The following is an 18840-nucleotide window of genomic DNA, read 5'->3' on the forward strand; positions in this document are numbered from 1 at the left end:
CCTGCAAGGCTCATCATTACCCCTTGGGAGCAGAATGGGGTGGGATGAGGAGTGGGCCCTGGTTGCACACCCGCCACCCTCTTGGAGCCTCTGGTTCTGTGGGGATGAGAGAAGCATAGCAAAATGCCTTCTATCTGAAGTGAAAGGAAGACGCGGGGCCACAGTCTGACTCACTGGCTGGTGGATTAAAGAGTGCCAGGAAGCATTCGTGGGTACTGGAGCTCAATTGTCTATACTGTTAAATTATTAGAATGGTTCCTGGCACGGTTTTGAGTTATGCCAACTAGCCTTCCCCCAGACAGTTCCTAGGCACAGTTAAGCATGGACCAAAGTCCATTCCCAATAAGCAGTTTGCATGCGGTCACCTTTTTTTGGAGGCTTGAGAATTTAGTAACATGGACATAGGCCACTCTGTGCCTGTTGGTCTCCGTGCCAAAGGAACGTTTCCTGTCCCATTTAATTTCCCAGCACAGACATAGCCACTGTGTTACAGTCTGATCCCTGCTTTGTTCCTGTAGCTGTGCAACTGGGCATTGGTCTGTACTTAAAGTCTGTGGCAAACCGAAATGTAGTCTTTTGTGTCTCTGTTACTCAACCCCATCCCTAAACCTCTGTTTGTCTTTGTCTTTTTTGAACTGTATGCTATTCAGACAGCAACTATATTTGGAAAGGGCTGTGCATTGCACAGATCCCTTTAAATTAAGCAGATATCCAGAAGTGAAAATCTGCTCTGTAAAGTAAATGGAAATTAACTGAGACAGACACGATGCCTAGGTCTTGTGTTTGCAATGCTGCTGAACAGATATGTACCATAATTTGATTTTACATCAGAAATAGGAATCATGAAGTGCAGGAGTGAACCTCCTGGGGCTAGGTGGTCCCAGATAGCAATGTCTGTCAGGTATAATAAGGCAGATAGCTTTATTTCAGAGAAAAAGTATCCTTCTTCAGACTGTAAATACAGCTTTTTATTTCTGACTGAGCACATTGCCATCTTCATTCATTGCAAGTCCAACACAGCACTGGTACAATTTTTCAGATGTTCTTACCTTTCTCATGCCTCTTAGATATATATTTCATTTATTTTCATTCTGGCATGCTGCCTAAATCTATTGATATTTAAAATGTAAGAAGCAGCACTCGCTACTGATATTGTTCTTTAACTGTTATCATCCCATCTGGATAGTAGAGTCACAAAATGTACAGTGGAAATGGAGTAAAGTTTCTCCTTTAGGTCTCAGCGTGCAAATTATTCTGTTTTCTTGTATGTAGACTAATCTGTAGAAAATACAAAAGTCGTGATATCCTGGGGACTGGCAGAACAAGCAGAAAATCTAAAGACTGGTTAAAGGGGAAAAGGAGCTAATTTGGCTCTGGAGCATTTGGGGCAGCTGGAAGAAGAGGAAACCAAGTATGACATTCTGAGGAGCTCAGGAAGCAGACTATGTCCACTTGGCTGTTTGCACATGTGCAGCACTGGATTAAGTATGTTCCCTGACATCAGGGAACCACTGATATGTGGCAGAACTGGGAGAGGAGCTGGGGTTCAGGAGAGCTGAAAGAAACCTGGCTGGAGCAAGAGAGGGGATAAAGAAGCTGGGCGGGTGAGGGGAAGGGAAGAGGCAACAGAAGGAAGTTCATTAGCTGAGAGGGCTAAAATGCAGCATGCTCTCTGAGACCTGCGACCTCAGAGGTAGACGAGAACCTTGCACTGCATTAGGATCTCTGTCAGCGTATAAGCACAAATGCCTTTTCCTGCAGAGTGGTCACCAGCTGCCACATTACAAGTGGCAAATTTTCAGGGCCGGCAGAATTTAAGCAAAGTGTAACAGAGCAGAAATTTGAGATTTTGGTCCTAAAAAGGGGGCTGTATCAGGAAGCAGCACCAAAGTGCTCGCTGCCATGCATGGAGGGCGCGTCTTACTGGTGATGTGGCTTACCTAAGCAAAGCATTTTTTCATTCTCAGTCAGAACCATACTAAAGAGGAAGTGATGATCTAGTTGTTCAGCCACCATATCCTGTGTTCAGAATAATTTTCGTTTCTACTTATCTGCAAATGTTAATGGAATGTCCACAAATATTTTCTTGGTTTCTATGGTAAGCAAAAGGGAGTGTGAAACTCTGTCAGAAGCACTGCATCATCTGCACAACTCATGCTTTGCAGAAGGCCCTGAGCAATGAAGAAGCCATATGTGGCATTACTTGTGTGCAAACTGACATTTAGTAAACGTTGAGCCCTTTCACGTTCAGGTTTTGAAATGCAGTTTTGCATATTATGAACCATAAGTGTTACTTGATCACTTTTATAATTGCCATAATGGCAGAGCATATCAGAACAGCACTTCACAGATCACTTCCTCTCTGACTACAAAGCCATCAGGCAGTTGCTGGAATTGATCTACAAGACTTTGGAAATCACTTTCTTAAGGTTTAAGTTTCCAAATTACTCAGAAACAAAATCTCCCGCTCCTCTGCAAACACGTGCACTGAGGGCAGCAGGGTGCGTGCTGGGGAGCTGTGCCAGCGTGAGGCCACGTGGGAGAGGCAGCCGGCACGCTGCATGCCTGCAGCCTTCTGGAAGCAGCAGTGCTCCCCAAGCAGTGCAGGGCATGCAGAGCTGCGAGGCGCCTCTCGGGAGCGTTGTGGCCCCTGTGCTGCATTTCCCAGGAAATGGCACTTAGGGTGGGGCGTACGTTGTCAGCAGGGCTCACCGAGCTGTCTCGCATACATCCCCACAGTCCTTAATGTGGAACTGGAGGAAATAAAGCATCTTTTCGCTTTGTACGAGAAGAGCCGTGAGGGTCTCAAACCGGGAATGGTGGGTTGCGGTGGTATTTCAACTGGCACTAGTTGAACTTGTTATATTTGATTTCTCAAACCACTGTTTCTTCAGAAAGATTTTCCACAAGTTTCCTGAGAAAGTGAAAGTGCTCATCAGAGCTCGAGAGAGATTCTGCATCGCCAAAACCCTGCATGTATTGTAGGAGTAATTGCCACTGGTTCAGGTAGGGCAGCTCCAGTAAAAATTCCCTGACCTTATGCTACATATATGTCTTCTGTCCCGGTTGTGAATCTCTGGAGAAGCCTTACCTTTTTTCATAGGCAGGGAAACATTTTGGAAAAACATCATTGGTACGCTACCCAATCAGGAGCAAGGCAAATAGAGTTAGTGCTCAGCTTCCGTACAGGAATCTGGTTATGAGGACAGGTAGCTGGAATTGAGATTGCCGGTGCGGTACTTTGCACCGTGTTATTGAACTGTTTCAAAGACAAATTTTATAAATAGAGATCAAAGCGTTTAAGAGGACTGTTAGCAAATATGACCACTTGTGCAAATATCCGTGAACCTCCCTTCAGTAGCCTTTCAGGAGTTCCAAAGGCTGTCGGGGCGTGTAATGATCATAATAAACGCTGTATTTGCTTTTGTTTCTGCTGGCTTTGACCGGCAAATTCAACTGATTGCTTCCATTGTTATTTATGCTTAGAAGACAATTATATGGTTATCATTTAAAAAAAAAAAAACACTCTTGTTATACATATCTTTGTACCAGTTTTGAAATTCATTCTATTTAACATAATTTTTAAGTTATTTTTGTGTTATCGGTGCACTTCATTCTTTTTCTTTTCTTTTTTTTTTTTTTTTGCTTTGTCTTGCTTCTCCTGTACACTGCATTTCCAATACTCACTTTTGTATTAGTTGGAGAAAGAAACTAGTAATTTTTGATACCCTTACTGCCCATAAGTTAATATTGACAGAAATTTAAATTATAGCATGCACTGAGAATATATTGCCATTTAGCTGACAATCCTGTGTTGTATTACAAGTGCATGCACGCAGGAGCAGGATACTCCTCTGGCTCTGAGATTATATTTTAGCTACATAGTAGCTCACTCAAAACTCTAAGGAAGCTCTTCGTGTTCTTCTGTAAATGTACCGAAGATACAGTCAGCCTCATCTGTATTTGGTTGATTTATGAGAAACAAAAGAGTAAACATGAAGTGTCCCATCTCTGTTGTGGGTCCAGTGTGCAGGACTCATCAAACTCCATCAATGAAGCAGTGTCAGTGAAATTCCAGCTGTGTCTTTACGACACATTGCAACATGAATGACTGCCTGAAAGCAGGCATTTTACGTGGCATATGTCCCTGGAAAAGACTATATCATTTGGAAATAAGTTGTGGGAGAAGTTAGTGCTGCTGTTACCCATGGCACATGAACAGAGACAGTCACAGAGCTGAAGGCCAGGAACCTGCCAAGGATCCCAGTGCTGTGCTGCTTGGGTGAAAACAAAGACAACGTAAGGATCTTGGTGTCCAAGGACACCATGACGGACAGCACTGAATGTCTTTTGTAACGGACAGCTTTTGGGGAGGTTTTAACTTAAAATGTATCCATCTGGTAAAATAATAAATGTCTTCAGTTCAGCATGAAGAAAGAACTTCTGAGAAAGGTAGGACACATTTGCCCAGGTTGGCCAGTCCAGCTCCATTACCACTTCCTTTTGCAAGAAAATATACTAGTTGAACTATGAAGAGCTTAGGATAAACATGGGCTACAGGTTCTGATTTATCTCACAGGTAAACCTACAGGATTCTTTAACTTCCTGGCTTCCAATTTGGCACTAGGGTGATGACACCCAGGAAGTCTAATGAAGTGTTTAAGAAAAGCAGCCCTTGATCAACAGTCTAATGTTTGCTCTGCAGAGAATGTGAACATCCATTGGAAAACATTTGGGTTCTGTAAGTTGCATAGGGTTCAAAGAGCTGTTCTGACAGTGTTCTGGGATATTGTAGTATCATGCCAATGCTTAACTGTGATACTACATTTTTGTTGTACTGTTGAACTGCTCTGTTCTGGGGAAATGATACTACCTGATTCATTGTTATTGCAGCTTACCCATATGTAGATTCTCCATGCAAGATCCTGGTCAAATAAGTTTGCCTTTGCAGTTTGGATGAAGTTAAATTGGATCTGTGTGCAGTAGCACTTTGAGATTTTAGTTCTACAGCTAAGTTTGCTGTAACTTACCTTTCTTTTTATTTTTCAGGTTGTTACTTTGTGGTATAGAGCTCCTGAAGTTTTGCTTCAGTCCAGCTATGCAACACCAGTTGATCTTTGGAGCGTTGGTTGCATATTTGCAGAAATGTTCCGTCGAAAGTAAGAAATGCTACTTTACTTTCTTCTTCTTCTTTTTTTTTTTTTTTTTTTTTTTTTTAATTTGAAATATAAAAGAATGTGCAGTGATTTCTGGCACAATACCTTGGATCATGTTAATGTTGGAAAGGACTGATAGGACTGATAGGATGCTTCATTTACAGCACAGGACGTAATCATCCGTTGCAAATTCATACCTTTAACAATTTTAGAGTCTTTCAGTAGGAGTCTCCCTGAGCTCTTGGTAAAGTGTATACAAGCATTGTATTTCTGTTACACCTGAATCCAAATGCAGATAAATACGATCTAGAGGGGCTGTTGATTATTTTGAGTAAAGCTGCATTCTAGAAAGGGCCCAGCATTCACCAGAGTCTTCTTGCTCTGGTGTTTGTGCATTAGACCATCAGTCGTTTGCTCATAGTCCTCTCTTGGCATATCTGAGATTTTGGAAGTCATTGTAAAGTTGATTTCTGGAAACAGAGGTAGGAATTTGAAGAATAAGTTATTTTGCCAGGGTGAAGGGGAATGGAGACAGTTAAATGCAGGTTAAAAAGAAGAAAAGATTAAAGATCAGCTGATTCAATTAGAGTAACAATCAGAACTATTTTGCTATGGAATATTGTAGCTAGATGAAGTTGATTTGTGAATGCAAGAGAAGTATGTGTGCTGTTCATTCCTATGGTAGTACACTGAGATTGAGACTGTAGGGTGTGGAGAGGAACAACCCCTCAAGAACCTTAGCAAGATAGACCTGTCTCAATATTAACCCAAACACATGCATTTCCATTGAGTTTATTGCAAAAATTCTGCATGATCTCCATGGAGAAACTGTATGTATAATTTTGATACACCTATACTGTTAAATCAAAGAACATAAAGAATATAAAGAAAACAGGAAAGAAAATGATAACACTGAGAGGCATAAAAAACAGAATCAATACAATTTAAAAGACGAAGCCATACTACAAGGGCCTTGAGAAAACAGCTATTTAAAAACAGCAAATTGAGATGAATTTATAGTGTGAAGTTCAAAATACAAGTTGGAGTCTTGCAAAAGAACTTTGAGATTCCACTATTTATTAATATTAGTATATGGAAAAATCATTTTTCTTGGGCTTCTTGCCTGGTCAAATGGCCTGGGTAGAATTAGTACACTCCACCCTCTCTGTGTCTGACTCAGAAATGAAGTCAGAAGATGAGAGAAAAGAAGAATGTGGATTTTAGGGGGATCAATTAAGCCCTTCATTGCTTTAAACTTTAAAAAGTTTAGTCTTATCTCATATACTGCCAGGTTCGTGATGGTATTAAGCTGTTGATACTTTTTACTGATAATAGCAGCAGAGTCAACAGCTCTGTTTTTAGCATTGGTGATAGAAGTGATACAGGACAAAACAAATGAACACAGAGCTTTATTACTTTCTCAAAGCTCTCATTTTTTCTCATTTAATTTGTGGTATTCTGGCAGATGCAAAATATTGCCATATGCAAGCACCACCAATTTAATTTCATTTTTGTGATGTATGACTCCCAGAGCCTCACTGACTCCAAATCCCAAAGTACAATACAGTAAATTTAGTTAAGGACAGTTAAATTTTCTGTTGGTTTACAAATGCAAATATTATATTAATATTACAAAATCAGAGATTTTTTTTAAGGGAAATGTGATCTTACTTCAAGTGCAGTTTGATAAAACCAGAACTTCTATTATTCCTGCCAAATGCAGGGTCAGTCTGACATTTCTAGTCCTAAATTTGGGAGACTGTCAAAAACTGTAGAAGTCAGGCATCTGCCAAGTCTGTATGTACTATGTTGTTTCACTGGAAACAGTATGACTTTCACATCCTTCAGTATACAAGTGTGATTTGGAATACTAACCTAAAACCTCATTGCCATAAAGCTATAATGGCCAGCACTGAGTGTTGTATTGGCTTAATGTTGCAATACTCCCTATATATCATATATATTGTCTTTCTGATTTTCTTCATGGATTGCAAAAGAAAAGCCCGTGTTACTGTGACCTTAGTAGCAATAAACTGAAATTTTGCAAACTTCATGGATTGTTTCCAAAATATTAAATAAATGGAACAGCTAATTTTGAAAAATGGTAGTGCCCTTGGGTAATCACCCATCTGCATTTCCACTAGTGCTCCTACAACAAGGTATGACAGTGTAGCTAAAGCTTAGAATACATGTTGGTTTGGTGTTAAGACAACTTTTTATTGTTTTACTGTGTTCTTGTTTCCTTCTTTCCCTACTCCATTGTCCTTCCTCTTTGAAAGATTTTAAAGCTTTTTTAAGAAATATACTGAGACTCTTCTGGGTCTTTTGCTATTACAGAGATTTAACTTTTTTGGAAATAAAACGCTATAACAAATAAAGCATCACAAAATATATCAGAATTCTGTTCATGCCAAGCAAACATTCAAAAGTGCAGACACTTTTTAACTACAGTTTACCAGAATACAGTTTTGTAGGTAGTTGCAGGTACAGTCGGGGTTCTGTAGCCTTGGGAGGGAGGTGGGCTTTGTATGACTGGTCCAGCGTTACCATATTAGAGGTAAACATGTCTCTAAGTGGAAAACACTTTATTTAATTTAAACCACTCTTAATTCAAACCAGTGTAGAACAAATGCAAAAAAGATATCTTTAAAAAAAAAAAAAAAAGATACAAAACACATAAAGGATTTATGGATTTATGGATTATAATATTGGAGTTCATACACACGAATAAGTAAATGTATGTCTAACACAGAGAATAAATTTGAACATATTGGCTGATTCAGTTGGCCAAATGGCACTTCTCAGCTGAGGACTAAAGTCCTGAAATCTGAGATTTCAATAACATCATAGCTATACTTAAAACCTACACATTTTTACAGTACAGATTTGTAGGTTTTTGTGCTTTGGTGTGTACCTGCTAGCACCTCAGCCCATCAGGGTTTGTGGGCACGAAAATTGGGTGTATATGAATGAAGACTGTATCCTGAAGCCCAGCTGCTGAAGAGAGCAGTCCCAGATGAAGCAATACTTTCAGATTTCCTTATAGGATAGTTTCAGGTTTTTTAATCTCATGTCTAGTCAAGTAGATTGCCATATTTGGGTGGACTGTCCTTAGCTGAAAAACATGTAAATGTATTTATCACAGTGGCTCCTTTCTTGATTTAAAAGCTGAGGTCCATTGATAATAATGACCAATAAAGAAAATTGTGCAGTGTGCTCTTGGTTGCTTTTGGTATCACAGAATCTTTCACAGATAAAGCTGGAAAGTTTGATGGGCCTAATGGCATTGGGTGTTCTTTGGCATAGTGGGAAGATAGACTGACAGTCTGCATGTCTTGTCTCGGCCCAGAGAATATTGAGCTATTTGCATTAATCTTGTTTCTGCAAAGCATGACCAAGTAATATATTTAGGTAAAAAAACAAGGATTAAACTTTATAAAAAAGTTTCACACCAATAGGGAGCATTTTCCTTGCCAGTAGGAAAGGATCTTGTACCTCCTACTCCATGAACAATTCATTAAGGAGTAAGGCAAGTTTGGAAGTAGGTCCTCGCTTCTGTCTGGATACGTGAAACTCTTCCAGCTGGCTGAAGGACTGAGGGCGGCTCCAAAGTGGAAGCCATGGCCAGTGGTTTAGGGGAGGGAAGGGCTGTCTCTCTTCTTGCTTGGATTAGGTAGTACTTAATCAAGGTAAAGGAGTGTGAGAGGAGAAGGGAAGAAGACTGAAATCTGAATCTGGATGAAACAATCTATAAGAGAAAGCAACTGTTGCTGGTCTTGGACTCTCTTCTGAGTAGGTAGTCTTGAGAAAAACTGTTTCATCTCTTAGTTCTTAGTTATTCATATGGACCTAGTCTTCAAAATGACAGTTCTATATTATTTCAGTCTTGCATAGACTAGTATGTTAGTAGGTATGTATGCAGGATAAATGAGCCAGATATCTGTATAACAATTCCAGTTAGAGTATGTAACTATAAACAAACAAATTTGCCTTTATTTGTAGTAAATGTGGAACTAAAAATCATCAGAAGAGTCCATTAGGTTTCTGTAGCCTGTGTTACATTCTTCATAGTCAAGCTGAAGAAGCCATGCATCTGAGAGCAGTGTTCTCAGTAATATTACAGGTATCTATTCAAACTCAAAGCTTAAAAGACGCTCTGTTCCCAGAAAATGTTTCCACCTCTCCAAACCAGAAACTGAAACAGTATTACTTCAGTTCCTCTAGTTTTTTCCGGCCATGAGGGATATTAATTCCATTCACGTGGGCATCTTACTGAGACCATTCATGCACCAGCTCCATGGTGTTTTAATCAGTCTACTGTCGGTACGATCATCAGGCCCAGAATTTCTTAAGCCACAATACTGGTGCAAATAGTAATGAGGTTATTATTTATTCAGTTTTGAATATTAAATCATGCTCTTAGCAGTTGTCTCTTTTTTCAGCTTACTTCACCAGCACCTAATAAACATGGGACAGTCATTGCATTGCCAACCATATTTGAAGATTGTGTCAGTTGATAAGAGATATGTAACTCTACAGAAACACCTATAATGGGACAAGTTCCCTGGTGGGCCCAAGGAAACAGACAAAGAGAAATAAGCAATAAGTGTGTAAGTCAACTTTCAATAGTATGAATGTGTCCAATTAGAGGAACCACATCATTATGTGCAGAAAAGCCATGAGCCCATGAGCAATGAGGGCCTTGTTGCTTATGACAGTGTGTAGAGATGTGACAAAGTCAAACCTTAGAGCCTATCTTGTCATGCTTTGATCATCATGGTGATCATGCTATGATATGAGCTCCCTGTAATTATAAGCAAAACGTGTAACTGTTTTTTAGAAACTAGCCTTGCACTCATATTCATTCTTAGATACAATAGTTGTAACAAAATCTTTCAAACTAAATCTAATAATAGATCTTTATTCACTTTTCCAGGCAAGTTGTAGGTTATTCGTAGAACTTTAAAAGCAGTTGTCAGATCCACTGCACGCTTTTTTTTTTTCTGTGTTGAATCTGGAAGCAAATGATAGGGTAGGTCTTTGGAAAGAGATGTGTCACTCACCTGTCCCCGGCTTCCACATTTGTGAGCAAGGGAAGAGCAGTCGACTCTCAACCTTGTCTCAGTTAATGCTGTGAAATAAATACGGTTGAGTGGTTTCAGAAAAAAAAATAGTCAACCAGAACACCTGTTTTTGAGTTGTCTCCAGAAACCGAAGCTGGAAAGGGGAGTTTGAACTTCTATTACTGACTGAAAAGAATAACTCTTTTAGATAGATCACGTGGTAGAGTCTTGGCTTCAATGAAATTATTGTTAAAATTAACCCTGACTTCAAAGAGGTTTGTAACCTCTCTGAAAACAATTTAGTGGGACAGAATGGCACAAAACATGGAACATTAATCTCTGTTAATGTGTGTAAGTACAACACCTCAGCACTTAGCTGGAGAAATCCCTCTGCAAGATAGTGTTGCAAACTGGCAAGGGGGAGAGGGTATTGCTTGGAGTTGTCCTGGGTTCTATGGTTTGTGCTTCTTGCACTGATCCTGTACAAGCTTTCTGTTGTTTTCTCCATGAAATAAACCTTGGTAGGGTAACTCCCGGGGACTGTGAGACTTTCATTCAAAATAAGGGTTGCAGTGTGGGAGATATGAAGAGTCGCTTGAACAGATGAGACTGGAATTCAAAGTGTCCGCTCTAGCCTTCGTGAGACTGCAAAGCAGAAGCAAGAGAGTATGTTCAAGCTAAACTTGCAAGAATTCAAATTATTTGGTTAGCGTGATCTTTGATATCTTTTGGCAAAATAAACTGTAATTTCAAAAGAAACCAGGCTATCACAATGTGACTACTGTATGCATTTATCCAGAGGAGGAGGTACACGTTCCTGCTTTTTACTAGTGGATAACTAAGTGATAACTCTTAACAGAGCTTCCAGGTTCTCCAGTGCTTTGAATGGGACAGGTGGCTTTTAACTGAAGAGATCTGCAGTCCAGCTCATAATTTAGGCTGTTCTAACTAGCATCATTTTCATCATGCCCTCATTTGGTCTGAATTAGCTTTTCCTAGAGGCGTTAATCTCTTGCAGATGCAGTCCTTTAAGGTTGCACTCTGAAAAAACAGGTATATATCTGTTGACAGATGTTCAGCAGTAAAACCACAGGTTCTGAGGTGTCAAAGCATGTTCTTTGTCTGGAAAAAGAAGCAGAGAAGACAGTGGGCTTGGGGAAAGTGGTTCACAGAAATGCTGCTATTGCTGAGAACTGCTTGGATTTTGCATTGCTGGGTCCTCTACTCCAGACACAGCTTGGATTAGTCATTTCCTATGATTCGTTGCTTTGCATTTGAATAGTCTAGAGGAAGAGACAGTGAATCTGTAAATATACAAATGCATGCCTGACCAGAGGATTTATATGTTTTAAGTCACTCACTTCAAATTAAGTAAGCGTATGTCATCACTTAAAAAAAAAAAAATCATTAATACTGTTCAGAATTCAAGGCATTAGTGGAGCAGGAAGATTTGTTTAAAGCCTGTGATCAACAGTGAAGTATTATATACTGAAACAGTAGCAATAAAATATACTATACCACTTAACACAGAGATTGTATCAGGTACATACTTCTGCCACAGCTCAAGTGTATCTGTGCAGGCAAAGATGTGACTGGAGATAATGTGGTTTGGACAGAAAAAGAAGGTCGAGACAGCATCTTCACATTACTCACCATTTAGGAAACTTTTCCTCAAACTGGAATCAATGGATCAATGTGGTATGCTATCTGTAGGGTAGGAAATGGTGGAAAAAATCAATGGGATTTCTGCAGGGAAAAACTATATTCATTTTTGCAATGATCTTTATTAAGAGTGCTTTTGTACATTCTTGGGAGTTGTCATTCAAAGTGGGGTTTTAACTTCTCCCTGTGCATGAAATCGTGGTCAGGATTACAGGTGAGATCCTGATCGTGTTGAACACAGGAGAAAGTTAACGCTGACTGGTGGTAGTTATGGCTTCGGTTTTGTTTTGCCTTTCTATATAGCAATAATGTCATGAACAGAGCCTGAAAAGAGAGATATTTATGCATCAGTACTGCCACAGAAGGAGTTGTAAAGGCCTTTTAATTCTTTGTCAGTTATTTTCCTGTACTTCAGCATATCTGATGATTTAGTCCCCACTATTTTTAAGTGGATGCTTAGCTATGCAGCAGTAGTATTTCATTTTGCCTACGGGATCCTCTATTTCTCCATGTCATTAGGCCTTTTCTCAGGTCTTAGCTTAACTTGCCCTTTTTGTGCTTCATTCTCATTGTCAACACATTTCTGAAATGCCTTTCAAAAGCAGAGATAGAAGAGAGCTGTAAGATCATTTCATGTCTTCTTTATGTGGGGCAGTGGAAAGAAGTGGATGGATCAGAAAAGAAATCCACGAAAAAGAAAAAAAAAGGATATTAGAAGGGAAAAAATAACAGTAGGCAAAAAGCATCAGAGCTAAGTGTGGTTATGAATGGCTGTTTGTAACTCAGGGTTTACCTGTAAACTGACAAACTTCTTAAATGTTTTTGAGAAATAACTGTTCACTTTATCATGCAGCAATTTTAAACACAGACTTTGCAATCATATTATCTGGTGTTTTCCAGTGGACCTTAAACCAACATATCTAGTGGACCAACAGCTTGAAAGTGTAATCATCCACTTGTCTGCTTGCTCACAGTTAGATTTGGGTAGGAGCAAAATTCAAACAACAACTCCTTTTTTTCTTTCTTTCTTTCTTTCTTTCTTTTTTTTTTTTTTTTTCTGTTTTGTTTTGTTTTTTGTTATTTGCTTTTGGTCTTTATTGTAATAAGTAAAGGTGGATGTTGCAGCTTAGAACTGTAAAAGCTACACAACTTGATTTACAGTCTTTGAACCAAGGTACTGTACAGTTCTGGCTTGAGTTTGTTTTTGCCATTTTTGGAAATCATCTTGTTTTGTTATAAGAATGATTTAAGTTGCAAGTGTCATTAAAGTTCTCCACAGTCCAGACCAGCTATACTGGGAGAAGGTTCATTCCTTGGAAAGATCTTGTCAGCACTGAAAATTCTGTGCTTTGCATTTTTCCTCCTTTATTCTTCTGCCATTCATGTGCACATGGTCGTGTGGGAGGCTGATGGTTTTTCCAAACCAGACCTAATAAAATTGGATTTTTTCTTCCTCCCCAGATAGGTGGCCAGCCTATTACAGACTTTTTTTTCTAGCATTTATTAAATTGAATGGACTCAAGCCACAATTTAGCTTAGAGACCTTAGTGATCTGATAGAACAACAGTGGAACAACAATGGCATTTTGCTTCAGACTTTACTAACAAAGGAGGGCAGAAGACTGTACTTGTTCATGTTATTGCAGTTTTCTGATAAGCAGGATTGTTTTCTCTTTAATCCTAACTCTGCAGCAGAACTCCCCTTGGCTTTGGGCAGAAAACAAATGCATATTAATGGAGTGAAGGGCAAACAGTCAGAATAACACTTCTAGTTGTCAAATACAAAATACATATGAGTTTCCAAGACTACGTCACCCCATTAAAAATAAAATACTTTGCTGTTTTTGAGCTCAAATTCTCCCTCAAGCCTTTTCTAGCTGATATCTTTCTAAGTGTCTACAGTTGGGCTGATTGATAGCCGTTAGTCAAATCCAGCAACTGCATCAGCCTGTGGTTGGAGATGAGTGGTAAGTGAGTGCCAGGCCATTCACTTGTGGTTTTCCTCTTGTTTCCAGCTGTGCCAGGCTTTCAGTCAGAGGAATAGATCTGTTGGTAAGGGAAACCGTTGGTAAACCATAGAAACCAAAAACTGTCTCACTACCCATGACAAAAAACAGAAGAGAACCTTGAAGTCGGGGCAAGAAGACCTGCAGCAGCTGTGCTGGCTGACCAAGGGTAACCTGACCGTTCGCTCAGGTGGGGGCCAAGCTGCAGCCAGGACTAGGTGCTGCAGGCCCAAGCCCTGCTCACCGAGCTGCCCAACTGGAAAGCTTTTGCTGCTTTTGCACATACAGGTGGCACAGCACTCTTCTGACATCCTCTTGAATGTGGCATCCTTAAGAAAAAACTCTCATTCCTTGTAGGGCTGATATTCTGGTCTGCGACAACCCAAGTTAGCCTGACCAGAGGTCAGAGGAAAAGGCCTCATGGCTAGGAAACAGACCACAACATGTCAGTCATAGACGTTTTAAAGTCCTTAACATTAACATCGTGGCACTTGTAATGGGATTTGTAATGTAGTTTTTATTTGGAAAATGCAATTTGCATTTGGAAGTAAGGCTGGCGGCAGGATCACCCGGCTGCCCCCCAGGCAGTGCTGTGCCAGGCGCAGCTGCCCACCGGTGCCACGGTGCAGCACCTCAAACACACTCAGGCATCTCAAAGATGAGGTCATTCCTTGGATAAGGCAGCAACCCACAGGTGACATCCAGATGACATCCCCAGCTGCAAGTGGCTGCAGCCATAGGAGAGGAGAGGCACGGAGCGGCATTACAGTGCTCCTTCCTCTTGGCCCCAGGGAGGGACAACCAGCTGTATGCAGCTCAAAGACTTTGCTTTTGAAAGGGTCTCCTGGCTCTTTCACGCTGCTTTCCTCTCCAGGAACTTGGCTGCAAGAGGCTTTGCTTTTTGACTAGAATTTGGCTGGGGGAAGCTCTGTGTACTCTTGTTTGTCTCGTAATAGAATTAAATATCGTTTTTATTTACTTTTTCCTTTCATAAGAAAATGGCTACAAAAAGGCATTTAAAGTCCAAGTGGGTGTACAGGAGACTTTCCTGGGCACTGGTGTGTGCTGGAGAAGGGGAGGGAAGATTAGATGTTAACTGCGTCTTACATTGCTGAGCTCCCACGTGTGGATTTTTTCCAAATCAAATGTCCAGTTAGAAATTTTGATCTGAGCAACTTTATTCAATTTGCTATATTTGACCATCCAGAAAAGAACGCAAAACAAAACAGCTTTCTGAAGCTTTGTACTATTTTTGTACCAAGTAAATAATTGGCTGTAAGAGGAGAGCTCTAAATTTCAAAAGAAAGCAAGAGGAAGTGTGATATTTACATTTCTGGAAAACCGTTTTTCCAAGGGAATGATAACCATGGAAGTGCTTGCTTACATCATGGGGGACAGACTATGCAGAAGGCTTGCAGTGGATCTGAGTCTACAGGCTACGGTTGTGGATGGCAAAGACTAGACAGAGCCCTAATCTGGGGAGGGAGGTGGACACGGGCTGTGCAGCACATCCCAGGCATCCTGCAGCACACATGGCATCCACAGGCAGCCTTCGCCATCAGTTCTCAAGGCTGTGTTGTTTGCTGGGCACTGAAAAACACTGAGAAGGAGCATAGCAGGATATGGCTCATACTAGTTCCTGTCTTGTCTTCTTTTGAAGCCACATTCTCCTTGTGATATGAGTATGTTGTTGCCTTGCTTCTTCTTTCTATCTGTATGGCAGCAGTGCCATCATGCTTGCCTGTGGACTCTGCTCAACCTGCTTGTACACTGGCCAGGTACAGATGAGTCCATGAAAGCTTCAGCCACCATGGTACGCTGACTGTTAGAGGAAGCGGCAGGGTTTACCAAGTCAAGAGCTCTTGATGTCAAGATGTGGCATGCCTGGTTGTCCCTTAGTGCTGGCTGCATGCTTCATTTCCTTTTATAGATGTCCAGAATCACAGATCACAGAATCACCCGGGTTGGAAGGGACCTCAAGGATCATGTAGTTCCAACCCCCCTGCCTAGCAGGGCCACCAAACATACACATTTAGATCAGATTGCCCAGGACCCCGTCCAACCTGGCCTTGAACACGTCCAAGGATGGGGCATCCAGAAGAAACTGTAAGACAATCTCTGATGCAGTATTTCTTCTTCTACTCAAATATTCTCCATAGCTTCTTTTGTAGCTTATCTGGGTTTAACAATAATAAGTGCTTTTGGAAAACAGATATTTGTCAAATGGAAGTTTCATCCAAAGGATTACTTCATTTCCACCGATTTATTCTACTGGGCTAGAATAAACTGGCACGAAGATTCAGTTACTATTGATTCTGACTGAGTCCAAATGAGTTACCTAAAGATAAATGACTTAGTCAGCTATATCATACAGAATTTGCCAACTATTGCAGATTATCAGATCATTTTTATTAGATTATGTCCGTGAAGCAGGTTTTATTACTGTGTCAGTACAGCACACAAAACAATCTATACAACAGAATGATTTTTAAAGTGCTCATTATATCCAAATAATAGGAGTGCAAGCGCTCAGTATCTAAAGAAGTACACAAAGCATGAGATTTCTCAGTAATGGTGCTATCTGTAGCTGTTAAACTAAGCCTAATTGGCAGTGAAGAATCATATTCAGCTGCTAAAAGAATGGAGATACTCTAGATTGCATCAGACCATTAGCAATGGTAAAGTATATGTACAAAGTCGAAACAGAAAAGCAGGCATTCTTGCTTCTTACCTGTCTCGGCTCCAGATCTTTTTAGAATTTGATGATGAGACTATTTGGCTGGAAAGAGGAAGTCAAGTTCAAAGAGGCCCAAGATAACTTGGTAATCTTTCTATTTCTGGTAAACTCTCCAGTCACATCTGTATAGGAAGCATGGCGTACCATGGAAGGAAGCTTTGGCTTGGTTATATGCATATGTGTATATGCAGAAGAGGATTCTAGTTTTTGAATCTTGAGCAAATCTCAGCTTTTTCAGATATAGAGTTAAAATTCTTCTCTAGGCTTCTATTGCCTTTTTTCAGTGTTTTCAGCAGATCCCAATATTTTTATAAATTGCTTTTTAGAAATAGATTGTGGGGAACTAGCAGAGAACATAAAAGTGCTGAATAACCTGGTGTGTGGGCTGAAAAGTTCAAGGGATGGAATGGTTCAACAGCTACAGGTTCTCAGTACCTTAGAGACTGAAGAAATGTTTATTATGTAAAGGTAAAGTTGTATGCTGTTCCCACTAAATTAATGTCAAAAGCCAATAGAGTTTTGCTACTGCCAGAGGCAGGACCATGTCTCAGTAATGGCAAAGCACTGGCTCAAATGATAATAGAATAAAAATTGTCCCAAAATTCTTCTGGGAAGCTTTGAAACAAACAGTGTAGTGCTTTAGTGTAAATGCTACAACTGCAGTGGGGATGGTGGCAACTAAGCAGTGTCATCTTGGGTAGAATGTTTTTGTTTTTTCTCTTTTATGAAAGAAATTAGCTTTCTCTTTCATTCAGTTAGGATTCAAGTGGGAAAGAAAGATTTGATGTGAAATGACTAATAGGTGAACAGCATAAATAATAGAACTCTCAACCCTGGATTACCGTGCATCTCATGAGCCAGTGAATGTAGATCTCTTAGTTTCTCCAGCATGAGTAATGGAGTTAACTGTACAGTATAAAATATTATTTAGGGCAAAATTATATTTAGTTTAACTGGCATTGAGAATTATATCAGTTTTCCTTGTATGGTTGCTATACATACTCAACTAACTTCAGTGCTTATCTCAAGTTTTTCAGCAGATGTTTATTAATTCCCTGTAAGCCAGAACAGCTGCTAAAAATTAAAGTATTTCTTTCACACCATCCTTTTAATCCACTTTCATGCCTTTTGACTCTCGGTCTCTGGACCTGGAGGACAAATTTGAAATTGAAATTTCACCTCTGCTATTGCAGTAGTTTACTGCTCAGTGCTGGAAGTGTTTTCCCTACCTTTCTGGCCTGAAGAGTTGTAATCCCCTTTCAGAGATTCTTTGCTGGCGAAGTGTTTTATTACACTTGAAGGTGATGAGAGATGTGAGGGGGAGGGTTGGGGAGGGAGTCCTTCTGATGTTTCAGGATTATCTGAAAAATTAGAAAGGCTTAGTGCAACAGGTGCCATTAACACCTAATATGGGGGCAACAAAAGCGATCATAGATCAAAACATGTACTGGGTGCCACACAGGAGCAGCTCCAGCCCAGTTGCAGAAAAAAGCCCCAAGGGATCATTCTCTGAGCTTGTAATGCTTTCCCTTTATTCTTTGATTTTATTCAGTATTGAGAATTTCACGTTCTCAATTATGTCAAGCATTGATGTTTCCCTTCAAATATGGAAATAGAATATCTAATGGATCACTATTCTTAAGCCTCAGAGAATGCCAATGCCCAGCCTCTGATATCTCACTAGATCACCTCTGCCACTGTGCTGCTACCAATGACAGTGAGAATTTTGTATTTTGGACTTTTTCCAGATGTTTGTAGTTGGAAATTTGCTTTTCTAGCTTACACTTCCTAGCTCTAGAATTTAAAAAAAAAAAGAAGTTATGCTGATAATTTACATTCTTTGTGTAACTCATAGTCGTGGGACTAAAGCATCACTTCTACCAGTATCCTTTTCCATCATTTTATATAACATACTTAGGAGCATAATTTCTTTTATCCAAAGGCTTGTGAAACACTTTGTTTAGGTTTATTGAGAAGGGAATAAAACCCTGACAAGGCTGGGAAGACATATTTGGATGTCAATGGGCTAACTATCTTTGGGCAGACTGAATGAACAAGCATGCGTGATATACCTGCCCCTTTTGCATCACCTTTCTTCTCCTTAGTCTAAGAGAATCAATCTCAGGCAGGAGTTAGTCTCCTTTGTGGAACAGTTACTTCTGGAAAGAAGTTCAGCTGATACAAGAATGACAACAATGATAGATATGTGGTCACAAA

General features: G+C 40.1%; 1 protein-coding gene across 1 annotated transcript in view; it reads left to right on the top strand.

Moving 5' to 3' along the window:
* Positions 1 to 18840, top strand: part of CDK6 (cyclin dependent kinase 6) — a gene marked incomplete at both ends in the record, with an annotated part of 119630 nt that overhangs the window by 84030 nt on the left and 16760 nt on the right. The window contains one exon of the mRNA XM_079538133.1: positions 5050 to 5159. Within this exon, the coding sequence (XP_079394259.1) occupies positions 5050 to 5159 (110 nt within the window). The remainder of the gene's footprint in view (positions 1 to 5049; positions 5160 to 18840) is intronic.

Source organism: Tetrao urogallus, assembly GCF_951394365.1.
Source record: "Tetrao urogallus genome assembly, chromosome: 7".
In the NCBI taxonomy this organism is placed as follows: Eukaryota; Metazoa; Chordata; class Aves; order Galliformes; family Phasianidae; genus Tetrao; species Tetrao urogallus.